A 19,024-nucleotide genomic window follows, 5' to 3' on the forward strand; every position below is an offset into this window, starting at 1 on the left:
TTGTGTACTTCACTATATAGGGAGTGAGGATCTGTTTGTGTTCTTGTTTAATCCTTTGAATTTGAATAGAGGAATTTAGTTGTGCATGGGAGCAGTTGGGTGTTAGGTGCTTTGTACAAGGTCAACTCAGCCATGGTTTGAGGGAGGAGACAGCGTTTCTTCCCTCACTTGTGAATTATGTAGTGTATAAATGACTATGATCTGCAGCTGATGAAGTGGGTATATTCTTCAGAATTCTCTTTAGAGGAAGGAAATAGCATACATGGTTGTTCACAATTCAAAACAATGTATCTCTTAAAGTCTTATATGTACATCAGTTACGTTCTAGAAGAAATTATAACTCTTCACTTCACTTAAATACCAAATATTCCATTTATATTTATAGAGCTCTGTATTGAAATGCTTGAGTTAGATTTTTTTACAGACTGTATGCGTATTGACACTCACTGATACATAATTTACATTTCCTTACTATACATTGCTTGTAAAAATATTCAGACCTTGTTTTTAAAGCACGTCATGTACTTTTTCTAAAATCCACAGCACTCAGTCCACTTGGCTGTACTGAATCATCGTGTTCAATAGACATTGTATTGATATTCGAAGGTTCATGCTGCTTTTTTGCTCATAAAAATGCCTTTAGTGTGAAGGATAGCCTCACTGATAGATGACCTGGGGCTGTGAATAAATGTCGCAAGATACAAGGCCAGGAATTTCATAACAAAATCTCCCAACTCTGTTCCAGTATCAACGTCTCTCCTGCAGTGATGGAGCTGCTGTTACTATGGCAACGCCATACTTCAGAGAAGATCCTAAATGGAGCATCCCTAGGCTCGAGTGTCTCCTGCGCATCTGCCTCTTCCCCCCAAAACGCTCTCTCATATTAAGCATAAGAAAAAGCCAGAAGCACTAGCTGCAGTCTACCAGTGTTAGGCATTCGTTTCTGAGTGCATCTGCTAAGACGCATTGTATTCCCACTTGGTGCCAATAGGGGGCTCAGTTTAGACGAATGGCTGTGGAGCAACTTATTACACCGCTGTATTGTATGTTATTCTCGCTCTCATTCTTAGTTTTTTTTAGTGGTTTAGTGGTCGTTGTTTTAGTGGTAAGTGCATCATCTCATTCTGGTGGTGGAGTGTTAGTGTGGATCAGACACAGCAGTGCTGTTGCTGATTTTAAACGCTGTGCCCACTCACTGGCCACTTTTTATTATTAGACACATGTAGACACACCTTGTTGGTCCACCATGCAAAGTCAGAGACAGTAGCTCATGGGTTGCTGTTATTTTTTGTTAGTCATCCTCTAGTACAGAGGTATTTATGCTATGGGCCACACTCCAGGAAATGTAGGTTAGTGTAAGATGAGTAAGATGTGACATTGCAAAAAACATAAACATTTAACAACTCTGTCATAACATTTTTTTCTTTATATTCATACCTTAAATTATTAACATTGGTTTATTTTTATTTATTTATTCATTTAATAACAATAGTCAAAATTAATGTTATGTGAGAAATGTAGCATGGAGGAGGGGAACAAATATATAAAAAATATATATATAAAAAAAGGAGAAGCTCTTATTTTCTTGTGCTGATTTTCATTTTATTTTATTTTGCATCCAGTTAAGAATATAAAATAAAAGTCCTGGATAAATGGGATGACTTCATCTGATTTTTCCAAAAATATAAGTTTTATAGGAGTTTGCATATTAAGAAGTTTGTTTTATATGTGGGGGGACAGTTCTTCCCGTGTCTGCGTGGGTTTCATAACGCAATTTCAAAACACATGATAAGCAGACTGTCTGTTCAAGTGTCCGCGGTGTTAATGTGTGATGCCCTGTGATGGACTGGTGCCCTGTCCAGGGTGTGCTCCTGCCTTGCTCCATTTGATTCCAAAGTTGGTTCCGGACCCACCGTGACCCTAAACAAAATGAAGTGATTACAGAAAATGAGCAAATGAATGAGTGGAATAGATCTTCGTTTTATACTGAATACTTTACAGCAAGGCTTTTGCTCCGATCACTATTCTTCGGAATTGAATGAGCAGCTGAGGTTTTGAATTCCAAGACCAATTTCCACAGAGTGCATTGATTTCATTAATTAAACTGGTGACGGGAAGTTGAGGAGGGAGCTTGTGTAAATGGCATGAGTAAATGTGAGTGGAGTGGGGTGGTGGTAGTCGTGTTGTTGATGCAGTCAGTTGGTGCTGCAAGTTTCCCCAGAGAGATGGGACTGGTATGGGCCGGCCTCGAGACTGGCGGCAGGGACGTGGCGTTAATACCCGGGGAAATGCCCCTCAAATCCCCCCTAAAGCTGGCCTGCTACTCTTCATCATGGCTGAGTGGCTCCTAACAGTAACAGCCGGCTGAGCTGAGCCCAGCCTGTGCCGGGGGCATTGTGGTACAGAGAGGGAGCGGAGAGTGTGGGGGGTGGGGGGCTGGGGTGTTGGAACGAAAAGAGCTGATAAGCAGGTTGACAGTAAGTCTCGTATGGAACAGATTCCAGCCTGGGATGCCTGCCTCTGCCCAGGCCCTGCGCACATCCACTGCTGCCTCGTGCTGCTGCTATTTCCGTCATCAGATCATGGTTACCCTCGGCTAGGAAGGACGCAGATAGCGCAGACAAATATGGTAAGTGCAGGGGGGCCAGGGAAAGACTGGGCTCAAGCAGCTGAGGAGGAGTTTGTAATGTAGCAATCCGGTTTCTGTTACTCGTAGATAGTATACTGTTTATAGACTGTTTATACTGTAGTCTGATGGCATTTTCTGCTTCGAGTTTACAGTGGAATTAATGTGTGATTCTATTTATTTGCTGAATTTAATTTTTTTTTAACATTACACTTTTGGCCAGGCAATAATTGCTCAAATAATATGTTAAATGCAGCAAATAAACAGTAAAAATATGATGTCACTTACAACATCCAACATGTAATTTGTCCAGCTTTGTTCAAATATTCTTCAACAATATATATTGTCTTTCTGTAGTTATTCTACAGGATTTATGTAGACTCCTGCACTTAGAGAATCTTTGGACATCTGGTATTTGCTGAATAAATTCTCTGAATCAAAACAGGGACACAGCTAGCTAAGCTGGGACAAATCTAGCAAAGCTGGGACGAAGCTAGCTGGGCTAAGCGTCCATCCTGCTGCACCCGCTGCTGACAGCAAAGGCACAGGGGTGAGGTGCACCTTTTAGACCAGTGAAGGTGCTTCTAAGGTAGGATGGGGAGCGTCCCGTACTCTGAAAGCAGTGACCAGCAATGAGCGTGTGTGCCTTGTCTTGCTCGACCAGGTATTTTTAGCACTGACATAATGCCCCCTCTGCACTAGCCCGGGTCCAAGGGCTGGATAATTGAATACTCGAGTTTCACTCTGAACTGCAGAGGGAAATGGCAGTGGAGGAGGACGTGGAGTGCCTAGTGCCAGTAAGTGCTGATTTAAAACCTCTTTTAAAGCGCGGCTAGGCTTGGGCCGCATGTCTCTAATGCATGTATTTGGGGCTATGCGAGCTTAACTCAGAGGAGTTGCGTTTGCATGATTGGTGTGGATGTCTGGCATGAGGAATAGTGTGTTGGGTGGTGTTACTGGAGTGAGGTTTTACTGCAACACCCTGCTGCAATGAACAATCAGTTTAAACTGCTGGATCAGGGGACACTCCAGCTTAGCCATAACATTATGCTACACATACCGCAGTTCATGAAAACGTTAGCTCTGCAGAAGGCAAAGATCTTTCAGTGAAAGATGTTTGATACAACCTAATTGGTTCATCGTTCAGGATACATGCTTCTTTTGACAGCATGACAATCTTCTTTTCTTTCACATATTTATGGGGCAGTGAGGCAACTATCTAACTTCATAGAACTGTAATTCTGTCAGACTATCACTGGAATCACTGCATTTCAATATCACTATGAAATCGGAATTGTATAACTCTATTTGTAACTATGTTAGACAAGAAAGCCTATCTTGGTGTATATTAATAGGTTCTTTTTTTTCACATGTAGCCAATTGTTGTAACTAGTGCATGCATGACCTTCAGGAAATACGCTTCCCTCATAAGTACTCAAACATATTTGGAGGAATAGAGTATGTAGATAGACACTTTTCTAGTACAGCAATCAAAAATAAGTTGCATATTGTGCTTTCACAGTTTTCAGTGAAGAGCAGTTTTGAAACAGTGCTAAAGAGAAGAGTTAGCTGTTCTAAAAGCCTTGTTTAGTATGTTTTTATAGAGCTCATGCTACGGAAATGTATATCCTATTTCATCTAAAAGCTGTCAAGCATGATTAACACCCTCCTTGATAATAGTATTTGACAGCAGTGGAGGTAGCTTTGGTGTTACATTGCTAATTTATCACCACTGAATTTCATTAATTCAGTGCTAACCAGGCTAGCATTTTTTGTACAAAATATTGCTTGAATGCTCAATACTGTTGAGGGCACTCTCAGAATGATTTATAATATGTACAACTCAGAATTGTTCGCTTTACAAACTTTGATGAGGGAACACCAAAGAAAATGTTTCATGAAGTGGGAAATCTTAACACGGCAGCTGACATCACATCAACACATCTGCTAGTAACAGTCTACAATAAAGTCATCAACACATCAACACAGTCTCAGTAGTGTGTTAAATCTATTACACTGCCAAAATGTTTCACTGAGAATTTGTGAGAATGTATTCATATTATTTGAGAATGTATATATACATTGTAATTTTAAAATGATCCCTATATCAGTAAATGTAAACTGGTTAGCATTTTGCTAACAAAATTTGTATTCAGGGAGGCATCCATATTTTTCCTTTGTTTTGAAACTTGTAAAAGATTTAACTCTCAGCTACCCACTTTACACAAAATAAGCAGAAAAGAAAGCTTCCCAAGTTGTTTTCATCAGGTTTGAGCCAGTGCAGACCCACTAGTCTTATCAGTGTGGGGAGATTGTGTAGCTGCATGGGTGATATACAGTGGCATAATGTCACTCAGCGGCTTTAGCACCTCTTCAAAGCTGCCGCCCCCAGATGAACATAATTCCACAGAGTGATATATGTGGCAAGATTCTACAAGTGCAGATTCCAGGATCTACTAACCCAGTATGCTGGAGCCAACAACACCTTAATGAAGATATGGGTCAGAATTAGAAATACAAACTCTGACAGATACGTTAACAAACTATAACAAACTATCATATAGTCAAAAGCCAATTATTAATAAGTCAAAATTTGAGTATGGTTCCTTTTCTAAACTACACTCAACAACATTGTAAAATATAGCCAAGTTTTATAAATTAAAATCAAGGACTTTATTAAAGGACAAAGATATTAAAAAATGGTTCTTATATGAACTATGGAATATAGAACAGAATGTGGGGACAGGCATAAGTGTACGCAGGAAGAAACCCTATTACCAAAACTCTATTCAACGTATCGTACGTAATTACCTAGTTTAGATTAAATCAAGATAGTTATGCAAACTGAAGCAAAAGAAAAAACAAATATATGTATATTATATAACAATGGACTGCTGAAATGAAGTTTTAATAAAGTTCTGAGGTAATATTTACCACTCATTTCTGATTACAGAATAACATAAGTGCCATAATGACCTGTGACTTACCTCAGTCGGTCTCAGTTGCCCTCTACAGAAGTGTAACTTGTTATAGTTTGTATTTAAAGTATACATTTAATTTAATGTATGTTTTTCATTTTATGTAATAACAATGCATCCTGTTCAATCCCAAGGCAGGAACACACACTGGACAAGGTATCAGTCCATCACAGTGCCTCAAACGCTCACAGATATGAACAGTTCCACACAGCCAATCAACCTAATGTGTTTTTGGATAGTTGAAGAAAACCGGAACACCCGGAGTAAACCCATGCACACACAGGGAAAACATGCCAAACTCCTCACAGATAGTGACCCAAGCTGAGGATTGAGCCCAGATTGAACTCCAGAACCTCAGACACTACTTTTTACATATACGTGCAAAATTTGTGTGTGTGTGTGTTTTACAGGGTATTAGTGCGATCAGGAGACTAAGCCTTACACTAGGCTTCTGCTAACACCGGTTGATACTGAACTCTGATAAAAAGCGGTAGCTCTATTCAGTGCTAGGCTCCAGGACAGGACATAACCTCACCCCCCTAATCAGCAGCAGAGCACCCTGCCAAAGCCAAAGTAGACTCTGATGATTTACTTACTTTATAATGACGAATTATATCATCAGAATTTACACAACACTATATTAATGTAAGCATATGATTTATCATCTTAGCAAATGATAGCTATAGACCACTGATAGGGAGCCTATACAGCAACAACCAGTCTACAGACCTCTAAAGTTGCCCAGGTGACATCATGCCCATATATGGAACTCTGGGTTCAAGCCGGTTGTCTCTATGAGATATAATGTAATGTGATTTTTAATGATGTCATTTTAATCTGGATTTTTACAAACTGAGATTCTGAGATGGTACCTCTTAAGATACTGAGATAGTACCTCTTAAAGTGTGACATCTAAACACTGTGAAGCCTGAGAGAAACACAGAGAAATAAACTAGTGTAGTGCACTATGCAAGTCATTTAATTACAGAATCTAGATCCTAATACTGCATTTATATTTATTCATATGTGGGATTCTGAAATGTAGTGCTACCTGCATTTTAGTTTTATGATTTACCTAATTCACTATAGAAGGCGTGAGGAATTTCAGTCAGTGACAGGGAAGCTGTATGACGTCATCGTTTCCGAAAATACCAGTTTTTCCCGTCCATACGAGAACACGGACAGCGACGTTTCCAAAAATCTCTAGAGATCTATAACGGCATTTTCATGATTAAACAAACCTTTAATCATCAGTTAAAATTTTATGATCCTCGGAGGCCTACATACAGTGCAGCCTCACTGAATCCATTTTACATTGAGCCTTGAGTTATGTCCTGAAATGCCTCACAACACTAGAAGTGAAATCAGTGGCCTGTGTAGGTGCCTGTGGAGGTCTGGCTGAGGAGAGTCAATGCTATGGATCCCAAGAGGAAAAGACAAAACTCCAGAGCCACATGGATGATCCCTAGAGGCAGAGAGAGAGAGAGAGAGAGAGAGAGAGAGAGAGAGAGAGAGAGTTAGCTTCAAAGCAGACCTCCCACACATTGCAGAGGATTAACCTCCTTTGAATTAAGAGAGGGTGAGGTTTTCATAACATTGGAAGCAGAAGGATCGAGAATAAAGAATGTTCATGTTAGGAAGGGCCTAAGGAAACGTGGAATGATGCAACAGAATGACATTTCTATCTATGTTCATGAGGTGGGTAGGTGAGCCGAGCTGGTTGCTCTGTTCTGATACAGGGAGATGCAGCGAGTTGTGGAAGGTGCTGTTAGTTCTTGTAGGATAACTCAACAATGGGTTTCATTTATTTGCTATTATTCCACCTGGGAGTAGAACTGTCAGGATAATTAGATTTAATTAAATATTAATTATCTATCAAGAGTTTTCTGTTAACTTTGAACATGTACCTTTACTTCTGTACCTTTATAGAGGTACATTACTGGTCACTAAAGGCACAAACAGTGTTAATGTCCCTTTAAAGGTACAACAGTGGTGTTAAATTCCAGTTGTGTTACCTAAAGGTACATTACAAGTAAATATTTGTCTCTTTTTGAAGAAAAACATGTAATTCCTAAACAGTAACTTTACAAGAGAAGGAAATAACTTTCTTAACTTTCAGTGGAGGTCTGTGCATATATTTCTATTTAAATCCAAGTAATTCTGGAGCATTTCTATCTAATTATCTAATTATTTGGACAGCGACAGTATACAGTAATGGTAAATATATAGAACAAAAACATACAGCTACGGTACCTTAATATTTCACAGTGAATAAACAGTGCTGTTAATATGCGTCGTGTCAAATTATATATCTGGATTTTGTTTGAAGCGATTGAGGTTTAGCGGTCCAGGAAACTCACAGGCTAATCGCATGTGTTTCTGCATATCACACGTGAGGCTACTCAGCCAAACAGAACTGTGCATTATGATGAGTTCTGTGACTCAAATGAGTGACACACACAAGACACTGCTGTCCTGGGGCCAGTAAAAATAGCCCAAGGGACGTGATAAAAGCTCTTTTGGGGTACTTTTGGGGACGGAAGTGTTGTATGAGTTAAGACCAGAAACTTTAAAAATAAGGGGAAGATTACTGGCTGAAACTCTCATAACGCAGAACAAAGATTTTGTTTTCAGATAAAGTCCCTTCCTTCAGCATAAAGAGCCGATCAACTTGCTGTTAACGGATAAAGTCCCGCCCTCTAGCAATAACAGCCAATCAGATTGCTAGTTATGGAAAAGCAGTAAAATCAACTGCATCTACAAGACAAGTTATTAGGGATTTATTTAAATGCATTTTTTAAATCCTTGTTTTATTTATATATGTTATACCAAATGAGGAAAGGACATTTTATTAAGAGTATTTATTATTCATAATTGTTGATAAATCTTGAAATATAATTGAAAATGTACTTTGATTTGACATTCAGTTGCTATAAACTGTTGCTATAACTATAGGGCTACATCAATACTCAGGATACTGCACTGATCATAAAGCGTATTATACATTATGTACCGGCCCTTGGCTTGAAAAAAAAATTGTGAATTTTAATGATTTAAATTCACACAACAGTTTACAATAAATATATTAAGTAAATTATAAGTGTTTTTTTGTGCAGTGCTCCACCTGACTACTGTGTTCTGTTTAATAAATGTGGGTGGGTGGGTTCACTTGGTGCAAAGTGTGTGGTCGCATGTGTTCATATGTGTCAGGGCGTGTCTGAAAGCTTTACTATGATACAGCACTGCAGCAACAGCATACTCCCCCCACCTTCCCTGTCTGTGTGTGTGTGTGTGTGTGTGTGTGTGTGTGTGTGTGTGGATGCTGACTGGGCACAGTCTGACCACACCTCTCTTCAGCCACACGCACAGAAGAATATGCTGAAATGTGAAACCTAGCTAAATCTCATGGACGCCTTTCACACAGCGATAAAATGTTGAAGATGTCTTTGAATGCTAGGCTTTGAGCTTTGAATGCTTCATAGATAAACACATAAACACACACACACACACTAAACTTGCAGTTGCCAGGAGAGCAGGGTTGTGTGTGTGTGTGTGTGAGAGAGAGAGAGAGAGGAGGTTCATGTGACCTGCTGCAGTGCTTTATGTCATGTCTGTCATATTTATACATTACTACATGAAATATAAGCAGAACATGCATTGTGTCTGAGATCTTATTTATAACAGCCCTAAATTACATTCTGTCCATGTTACAGCATTATTTCTGGTGATTCTAATGTTGTTGTTACAGCAATTTAGCAAAAAAAAAAAAAGAATTCACCAATGTTATATTTGCTATATTTAGAGAGTAATGCAATTTATTTGTGGTTACATTTTCCACAAGGTCTGCTGCTGGTTGCTTATAGTTACTGCGAAGGTGTGTCAGATGGCAGAATGATCAAGAGCTGCACTAGCATGGAAATGTTAATGATGTGGGGTCAGTTGTGGTGTAACCTTCGAGCTAATGCTACATTCAGGTGTTCATGGGAAAGTTGTATATACAAGGTGTATAAGTAAATAAATATGACTTCACTCAGTTTGGGTGCTTGGCTGCGCTCGTCTGCCCGCTATATTCAACGTGTCCCCACGTTATCGTTAAATTACAACTAAACGTTTTTGAGTAACAACAAATCCAATCAAAATATTCAAAAGCATATTTGCCATTTTCTCTAGGGGAAGTGGTAAATGGTTGCGATATACATCACATTTCATAAACTGGTGTATCATCTAGAATCCCAAGTTTACCTGTGGTAAATACGACTTTGCCTGTCATTCGGCTGCTAATTACAAGTGGGAAAATTGGTATTTCCGAGTTTCCTACATCACTCAAACACAGGATAACATTAGCTAATATTGACACATGCAACTAGCCATCTGACTGACATTTTGATGAGGAGCCCTTGAACATGAAATTGTGGCTTTTGTTTACTTTGACGCTGTACTCTGATTGGTTAGTACTGTCCACATTTTAAATAACAACAAAAAAAAAAGAACCTAGGGCTGGAGAATAATTAGGTATCAATATACAGTATATTGCAATATAAAATGTTTCAATAACAGTGATATTATTTTTAAACACATTTTCAATATTTCAGTATACATTATTTACAACATCTGTCACTAACTAACATTCATTACAATTCATTCATTATCAGTTCAGCGCACTTTGTTTAAAATGTAGTTTTAAAATATTAATATTGACAAAGCCAATAGGTTTGATTGTGATGTCATGTTTCTTGGTTTTGGAATGTTATACTGTTCATATCAATAACGGAATTATATTGTAATCAAAATACATAAGAATATATCATGATATAAATTTTGGCCATGTCGTCCAGCCCTACCTGCATCACTCAAAAATATATAAAGCCCCAAGCATTGGGCTGTGGAGCAGTGGAGTTATATTCTGTGGAGTGATTAAGCTTCGTCATCCAGTATTGTTTGAAATGAAGTGGTGTCATCCGACATCAGTACCTGACTGTACTCATACTCTTGTGACTGATTGTGAACAATTCCTCACAGAAATGTCCTTACATATATTGTGAAGCCTTCTTAGAAGAGGAGTAGCATACACCCTTTCTAAACTGTGTCCTCAAATGTATCTTCATTAACATCCTTCTGAAAAATGAAGATACTTAAACTTAATAGCAGTTTAATGGCAGACTCTAACTTTGGAGGGACTGTGAGGTAACTCGATATGTTTTTGAAAATTTGGTGCATATATTTAAAAAATAAAATAAAATAACTATACTGGTGTTATCCCCCCACCCCCATCCTTGTTTTCTCTTCTTTTTCTTTTGCTATCAGCTCCTCCATCTTATCACTGACATTTCCCAATGCCTCTGCTTCCATAGGCTCTCTTATGTAAGCCTGCTACCTCTCCATGCCCCACTTCATTAGGAAATGTCAGCGAGTGGAGTTAAATAGTACCAGAGGGATGTGCTAAACAACCTGGTTCGGTCTCTGCGAATGATGGACCTTTATTTATGCTCGCACTGGGACATGCAATTTGCTTTACACTCCAACCAATCAGAATGATATAGAGGAGGAGTTTGAGGAGAATCATAGTTTAATATATGGAAGTTCTATGTTAGCAAATTAAACCTATGGGGAGATTTCTGGGTTTCTCTAATTTTAAAAAAATTAGTTTTGGTCTCTAATTTTGGTTCTGCTTGTTAAGTCTTTTACGTTCTCTGTAGAAAATGCAAGAAATGGTACCCTCTGTAGCAGCTGCACATGAGCCTTTGGGTTGTGTAGGAGCCGTGGGTTGTGTAGGAGTTGTATCACTCCTATGTTCTGTGGAATGACACATTTATCCCGAACTGAACTGAGTTGGAGTGGAGTTTGTGACCCAGAACAAATCATCCATATAAAGCACAAGCTGATCTACATAGTGTACATTGTAGGATGTGGGCTCTATACTTACACAACACATGAATAATATATTATATATGGTTAATGCCACCTTTATTATGGTAATAAACCTCCATTTGACATCAGCTGTCATTCATTTGGGAAACTTGTTATATTCAGAGTTCTTCTGAATGAATACGTTGGTATTTTGGCACCAAAATATTCGTTTTTATTCGTAATTAACTCAAGGGCAATGAAGGAGTGGTTTCTTAAAGCTGTGCTCTTTACTGTGTCTTGCAGACTGACTCGAACGCCAGTTATCTCCGAGCGGCTCGGGCTGGAAACCTAGAGAAGGCTCTCGATTACCTGAAGTCTGGGGTCGACATCAACATCTGCAATCAGGTCAGTTACTCTGTCCTTGTGTACTCATGAAAAAGACACACTGTATTACCAGAATTTACTGTTTCTGGTGCCTTAGACGCCTCCTATGACATGTTTATGTTGATTTGGTGCATCAACACACACATGATTGAGTAAATGATCATCAAGTTATCGAGTCTATAAAGAAGAACTGTTTACACTGACAGGTGGGGCTTGTCATGCCACTGATTTAGTGGGGATTTGGCATTTCTCTCTCTCTCTCTCTCTCTCTCTCTCTCTCTCTCTCTCTCTTTACAAATGTCTGCTTTTATTCTGATCTTCCACAGTCACAGGCAATATAAGCACAAATCAATATCACAAATAATTGTACATTTAATCGATTATGAATAATGAATGATTATATTGTTTTTGTATTTTTTTACGCTCATAGTTCAGTGACTCCAGTATAATTAGGACATTTATTTCTAATGTCGCTGGGAGCTTGTTTCTCTCTTCTTTTTTGAGCACTGTTCATATTAGATTTGACTTCTTTTTGTATTGCCTTAATTAAAGTCAAAAGTTGTGATTTTCTTGGGTACGAGTTGCTCAAATTGCTTGGTCGGCCTCTGTGTTTAGGTTCTCCTCCATGTTGCTTCCATGGGGCAGAATCACATGACTACAGTGTGGTATTGTGGTTTAAAAGGGACAGTACATGAACACACAGTGGGGACATAACAGAATAAAAAAAAAACTTTAAAAATGTATATTATCGATAAAGATTTATATAATCTGACAAAATTATGTCGATTAAAGTTCTGAATGTTGATTTTGATTATTTTCTAATTAATTACTCAGCCCTATGTCTATCTGTCAATTTATCTTTCTGTCTATCTGCCTGCAGAATGGCCTGAACGCTCTTCATCTCGCCTCCAAAGAAGGCCACGTGGAAGTTGTGGCACAGCTCATTAAACTAGGAGCCACTGTTGATGCAGCAACAAAGGTTGGTCTAATCACTCTCCTCGTAGCACTTTAGGCTCAGGTGACTGCTCACCAAAATCCTGGAGCCATTGATAAACTCACTCTGCATGTATTACAGCGAGAGTCTTTATTTAAAGAGGGCAGCTTAATGAGTTCATCTGGCATTATAGGGCCAGCTTTATCTGACTCAGCAGATTTCCACAGGCAAGGTGCCTTCGCGAGAGTTATGATGATTGTAAGAAAATTGTGAGGCCGTTAATGTGAGCTAGTGAATGTGAGGAAAGATTGGGACTTAGCGGTGGGAATAATTTCTCACTAAAAACGATTTCCAGTAGACTGATTTAACACAGACCACAGCCGACCTCTGAGATCCACAGCCAAAGTCCTGAGGACAGGTTCATGATTTATCAAGAAGAAATACCCTCTTGTTTTTTAAAATGTACCTTTTTGTAATTTGAATAATTTTTGATCATTAATTTCATATCTCTATAACTGCCTTTACATGGTAGCCATGATGGTTTAAAGGAGATATATGAAAAAAAGGGGATCTGGAGCTCCTACAAACCCACAAATCAAACCAGTCGGTTTTCTGTGACCTGCTTAACTCTGAAAACATGCCCTAAAATTTGTTGTTTTGATTTTCCGCAGTGCTATACATAGAGTGCTCTTTAAAATTATCCCACCTGCATTTACTTGAGACCTCAAAGACGAGTTTAAACAGAGCAAAACAAACACAATGTGTGCTGAAAAATAATAGTACTGCTTAAATATGGAGGAAACGAGAACGGAGACAAAAGAGAACCAAGTGAAAATGGCTTAAAAAGCTTCTGCTCCTCACTTGAGGGCTCTCACAATGAACATTATAATTTAAAGGAACAAAACTGGTCGTTCTGAACTGGGCTGTTTAGACGAGAGGAGAATGCTTCTGTGTTGCTTGTCCCTTGTGGTATTTTGACCAAAACATGTCACAGACCTTTCATTAAGAAACATCCCAGGGAACTGTGGAAACTTGTGGAAGGGGTAGATTCATCCTATCATGATAGGATGCTACCTGTGCAACCTATGCAAGTTAAATCATTGCTAAATATTCCACAGTCAACTGTCAGTGGTATTACAGCAAAGTGGAAACAATTGGGAACCACAGCAGCTCAGCCATGAAGTGTTAGGCCACACAAAATGACAGAGCGGGGTCAGTGGATGCTGAAGCTTAGTGCGAACAAGTCACAAACTTTCTACAGAGTCAATCGCTACAGACCTCCAAACTTCATGTGGCCTTCAGATTTGCTCAAGAGCAGTGCGTAGAGAGCTTCATGGAATGGGTTTCCATGGCTAAGCAGCTGCATCCAAACCCTACATCACCAAGTGCAATGCAAAGCATCAGATGCAGTGGGGTAAAGCACGCCACCACTGGACTCTAGAGCAGGAGAGATGCGTTCTCTTGAGTGACCAATCACACCTCTCCATCTGGTAATCTGATATAAGAGCCTGACTGCATTGTGCCAAGTGTAAAGTTTGGTGGAGGGGGGATTATAGTGTAGGGTTGTTATTCAGGAGTTGGACTCCGCCCCTTAGTTCCAGCGAAAGGAACTGTAATTGCTTCGGCATACCAAGAGATTTTGGACAATTTCAGGCTCCCAACTTTGTAGGAACAGTTTGGGGATAACCCCTCCCTGTTCCAACATGACTGCGCACCAGTGCACAAAGCAAGTTACATAAAGACATGGATGAACAAGTTGTGTGTAGGTGTGGAGTCCTGACCTCAACCCGATAGAAAACACACTCCTAAACCTTGTGGAAGGCACTTCCCAGAAGAGTTGAAGCTGTTATAGCTGTAAAGTGTGCACAGACATACTTTTAAACCCTATGGATTAAGAATGGTATGTTACTCAAGTTCATATGTGGGAAGGCAGACGAGCAAATACTTTTGGCAGTATAGTTTAGCAGAGCCTATATCAGAGCCTTGTATGCTAAATGGGTTTTTTGTGTTTATGATTGTTATATTGTAACAGGAGTTGAAATCATGCTAGATGAAGCAGTGCATGTTTGTCAGGAGTCAGTATGAACAGGAATGAAGACACTGGGCAGCAGGTGCAGAATGTGTTTTGCTCTTTGGTAACTGGCTCTCCCCTCTTTCTGCTCACAGAAAGGAAACACTGCACTGCACATAGCGTCACTCGCCGGGCAGGCAGACGTGGTCAAAGAGCTGGTGAACAATGAAGCCAGTGTCAACGCACAGTCTCAGGTAAAACCAGCAGCTGCTGTTTAAAACTTATTTTCTGTAGACAAACGTTCCTTGCTTAAAAAAAATAAAAACATTTTAAAAATTCCTAGGTAAAAAGGTGGTTAAATTTGATATTCAGTATTTCTCAATCATTAAAAACATTTAAGGAATTTCAGTCTAAAATGTGAATTCTTATTTTTCAGTCTGTGATGTTTGTGTTTGTGCAAGGTAGGGCTGGACCATGTGGTCAAAATGTATATCACAATATATTTCTAAACTTCGGTTGATAACATATAATTCCAATATCGATATGAACTAGGGATGCGCCGATCTGATATTCAGTATCGTTATCAGTATCAGACCTAAAAAAGTGGGGTATTGTGCCATCCCAAACATGAACAAGAAAAACGTCCAAGAACAAACAAGTAACATGACATCACAATCAAACATGAACCTCTTGGCTTTGTGAATGTAAATATTTTTAATCTAACTTTAAAACTGAGGGCACTGCCCTGTAATGAACGCCAGTCAGTGACAGATGCTGTAAATAATGTATATTGAAATATTGAAAATGTGTTTAAAAAATATGATTGAAACGTTTTATATTGCGATATATGTTGTTATTGAATTATTGTCCAGCTGTTTAACAAATAAGGGTTATAGACTAAATAAATAAGGATATAGACTAAAGAAGGGAACGATAAAAGAAGTTTCCAAATGCAAACACAATATTTTACACACGAAACCAAATGAGTTTAATCTTGTTATTAACTGCAGGCAGTGCATTGCACAAATTAATCTCCTACAAAACACCTGTAGTGTTCCATTTGGCTTAAAATTTCAAGGCTTTCATTCTACAGGCAGTAAATGCAGGGGTTTATAGGTGGGGAAAAAACATGGAAATGGCAATGTTGATTTAAAGTTTTCAGCCCAGTGTGTGTTAACGTCTGGTTTCAGAGTTTCATTTTTGCATATCTCCAGTTTTTAAATTATACTTTACTGATCGCAGTTAGAGAAAAATGGCACATGCAGACTTTAGACTTTCAGTAGAGAGAACATTACACAGCATATAAATAGTTATGAAATAAATGATGTAAATATACAGCACAGTGTAGAAGTCTTAGGCACCTAAGGTAATTATATATGTTTAAACTAATGCCTTCTCAGTGAGCGTGGGGCTGTATAAAGTTATATATAATCACAGAAATACAAAAAAATAATAATATAAAACAAATAAGAAATATACGATCATTATTTTTTCTCTAAAGTAGTAGGTGAGAGTGAGTTTGAAGAACAATGTTTTGTTCAGATTCTCCTTTTTTATATGAATTTGTTAAATCCACAGCACACATTATTTAAAATCATTATTTATTCATCACTAAAACTAGGTATTGGATGATAACCTCAAATAATACGGACTCCACGAGGAGAGATTTGGACAAAGTTAAACAAACACATTCACACACAGAATATCACACTCACTGGCATAATGTTATTTTGTTTTATATTAATATTGCGCGTTATTAGTTGTTTGTTTGTTTGTTAAATAAACACTTCCTGCTCCGATAAATGGCTTTTTAAATCACATAATCTCTGGTGCCTAAAATTTTTGCACAGTACTGTATATCAGAAGGGGCGGCACGGTGGCGCAGCAGTTAGTGTCGCAGTCACACAGCTCCAGGGACCTGGAGGTTGTGGGTTCGATTCCCGCTCCGGGTGACTGTCTGTGAGGATTTGGTGTGTCTGTGTGGGTTTCCTCTCACAGTCCAAAAACACACGTTGGTAGGTGGATTGGTGACTCCAAAAGTGTCCATAGGTGTGAGTGAATGTGTGTGTGTCTGTGTTGCCCTGTGAAGGACTGGCGCCCCCTCCAGGGTGTATTCCCGCCTTGCACCCAATGATTCCAGGTAGGCTCTGGACCCCCCGCGACCCTGAACTGGATAAGCGCTTACAGATAATGAATGAATGAATGTATTTGGACAAAGTTAAACAAACACATTCACACACAGAATATCACACTCACTGGCATAATGTTATTTTGTTTTATATTAATATTGCGCGTTATTAGTTGTTTGTTTGTTTGTTAAATAAACACTTCCTGCTCCGATAAATGGCTTTTTAAATCACATAATCTCTGGTGCCTAAAATTTTTGCACAGTACTGTATATCAGAAGGGGCGGCACGGTGGCGCAGCAGTTAGTGTCGCAGTCACACAGCTCCAGGGACCTGGAGGTTGTGGGTTCGATTCCCGCTCCGGGTGACTGTCTGTGAGGATTTGGTGTGTCTGTGTGGGTTTCCTCTCACAGTCCAAAAACACACGTTGGTAGGTGGATTGGTGACTCCAAAAGTGTCCATAGGTGTGAGTGAATGTGTGTGTGTCTGTGTTGCCCTGTGAAGGACTGGCGCCCCCTCCAGGGTGTATTCCCGCCTTGCACCCAATGATTCCAGGTAGGCTCTGGACCCCCCGCGACCCTGAACTGGATAAGCGCTTACAGATAATGAATGAATGAATGTATGTCAGAAAATTTCAACAATTGTGTCAAAGACATAGTGAAATTGCTAGATATTCAGACTTTAGTCTAATTTTAATAGCCCACAATGACCCTGTGTAGTCAGCAGGTAGTCAGTATAGCACTGTGTGTGTGTGTGTGTGTGTGTGTGTGTGGGGGGGGGGGGGTTCTTGTAAGTAAACAGCTAACAATCACACACACAACGATTTACACACACACACACACACACACACACACACACACACTCAGCATCAGCAGTAGCATCCCATCCAGCCACTCAGCTGGTTGCCTCCATGCTGGCTTGGGCCCTATCACTAGCTGCATAGCTACGTGACTGGCATGGATAATGAGCAGTTGTGTGTGTGCGTGCGTGTGTGTGTGTGTGCGTGTGCGTGTGTATGTCTGTGTCTGACCCCCACTGCTTTCTTGTCCTTAAACGACCCTCAGTATGTCTGTGGAGTCAGAATTGGATAGTCAGTATCCGTTGAGTATTATGCTGATTTAACTGGTCACTATAGAACTTCATTTGAATAGAAGCATACTATGATAATGTACTACGTAATGCAATTACGTATTTACTACCAAATAATTGTATAAATGTAATGAAATGTGTAGTCTACAGTGCAGAATAAAAGGAGAACTACTCTCAGATGCATTTGCAGTGCATTTAGTACAAGTTCACTGCATTTATAGTGCTACAAATAACTGGACATACATATGTAAAGTGTAAATAACATGATATGTTTAAAAATACATTATACTTTATACACATCGAGGGATTTTTTTTGCTTTATGTAGGTTCATGTATCTAGCTGAAAGAAAGTTTCTCCATGCGAAGCCTTCTTTCTACAGAAAAGTATCTTGCGTCTTGAGTGGGTGGGTAGGAGCTGGCATTCAGTTTCGTTGAGGTGCTGAGCACAACGTGATGAAGCAGCAGCTCCTTTCACAGACATGCTCTGTTCCGCATCAGTGAGAGGTGACATGATAATCTCTAGAGAGACGAGAACGCAAGCTTTTCACAAGTGCAGCCCAGTGCAGAAATAGCAGCACTCCTGTAATAAGGGTCAATAAGGTCATGGGAAGGTTGTTGAATACTCTCTAAAGGCCAGTGACCGTCCTCTAGGTTCTTCTCTCTCATTTACACTCTAAGTAGATTTTTTGAAGCTATCCAGGTGTTGCAGTTGATCTGTTTGGTGTGAATGCCATATTGGGGACCGATTATCTGGCTTCCCCGACATGCACTCCCTGACAGATGTCTGACTCTGACTTTGCCACAGTGACAGAAGAGGCACAGCACAATGTTTCTGAGTGGTTCAGTTTGGCTGTTTCTCCTAAACAAGTCAAGAGAGATCTTTAAACATTAATTCATTCATTCTTTCATTCATTGTCTGTAACCGCTTATCAGGTTCAGGGTCACGGTGAGTCCGGACCTACACAGAATCACTGGTGCGCAAGGTAGAAACACACCCCGGAGGGGGCGCCAGTCCTTCACAGGGCAACA

General features: G+C 39.5%; 1 protein-coding gene across 2 annotated transcripts in view; it reads left to right on the top strand.

Annotated features, from left to right (window-relative positions):
* The window catches only part of ank3b (ankyrin 3b), a 127,385-nt gene that overhangs the window by 19,223 nt on the left and 89,138 nt on the right, over window positions 1–19,024 (top strand). For both annotated transcript variants that reach the window (XM_066662595.1, XM_066662596.1), the window contains exons 2-4: window positions 11,755–11,856; window positions 12,716–12,814; window positions 14,936–15,034. In XM_066662595.1, coding sequence (XP_066518692.1) covers window positions 11,755–11,856; window positions 12,716–12,814; window positions 14,936–15,034 — 300 coding nt within the window. The remainder of the gene's footprint in view (window positions 1–11,754; window positions 11,857–12,715; window positions 12,815–14,935; window positions 15,035–19,024) is intronic.

The sequence above is a fragment of the Hoplias malabaricus genome, chromosome 3 (assembly GCF_029633855.1).
Source record: "Hoplias malabaricus isolate fHopMal1 chromosome 3, fHopMal1.hap1, whole genome shotgun sequence".
Taxonomy (NCBI): domain Eukaryota; kingdom Metazoa; phylum Chordata; class Actinopteri; order Characiformes; family Erythrinidae; genus Hoplias; species Hoplias malabaricus.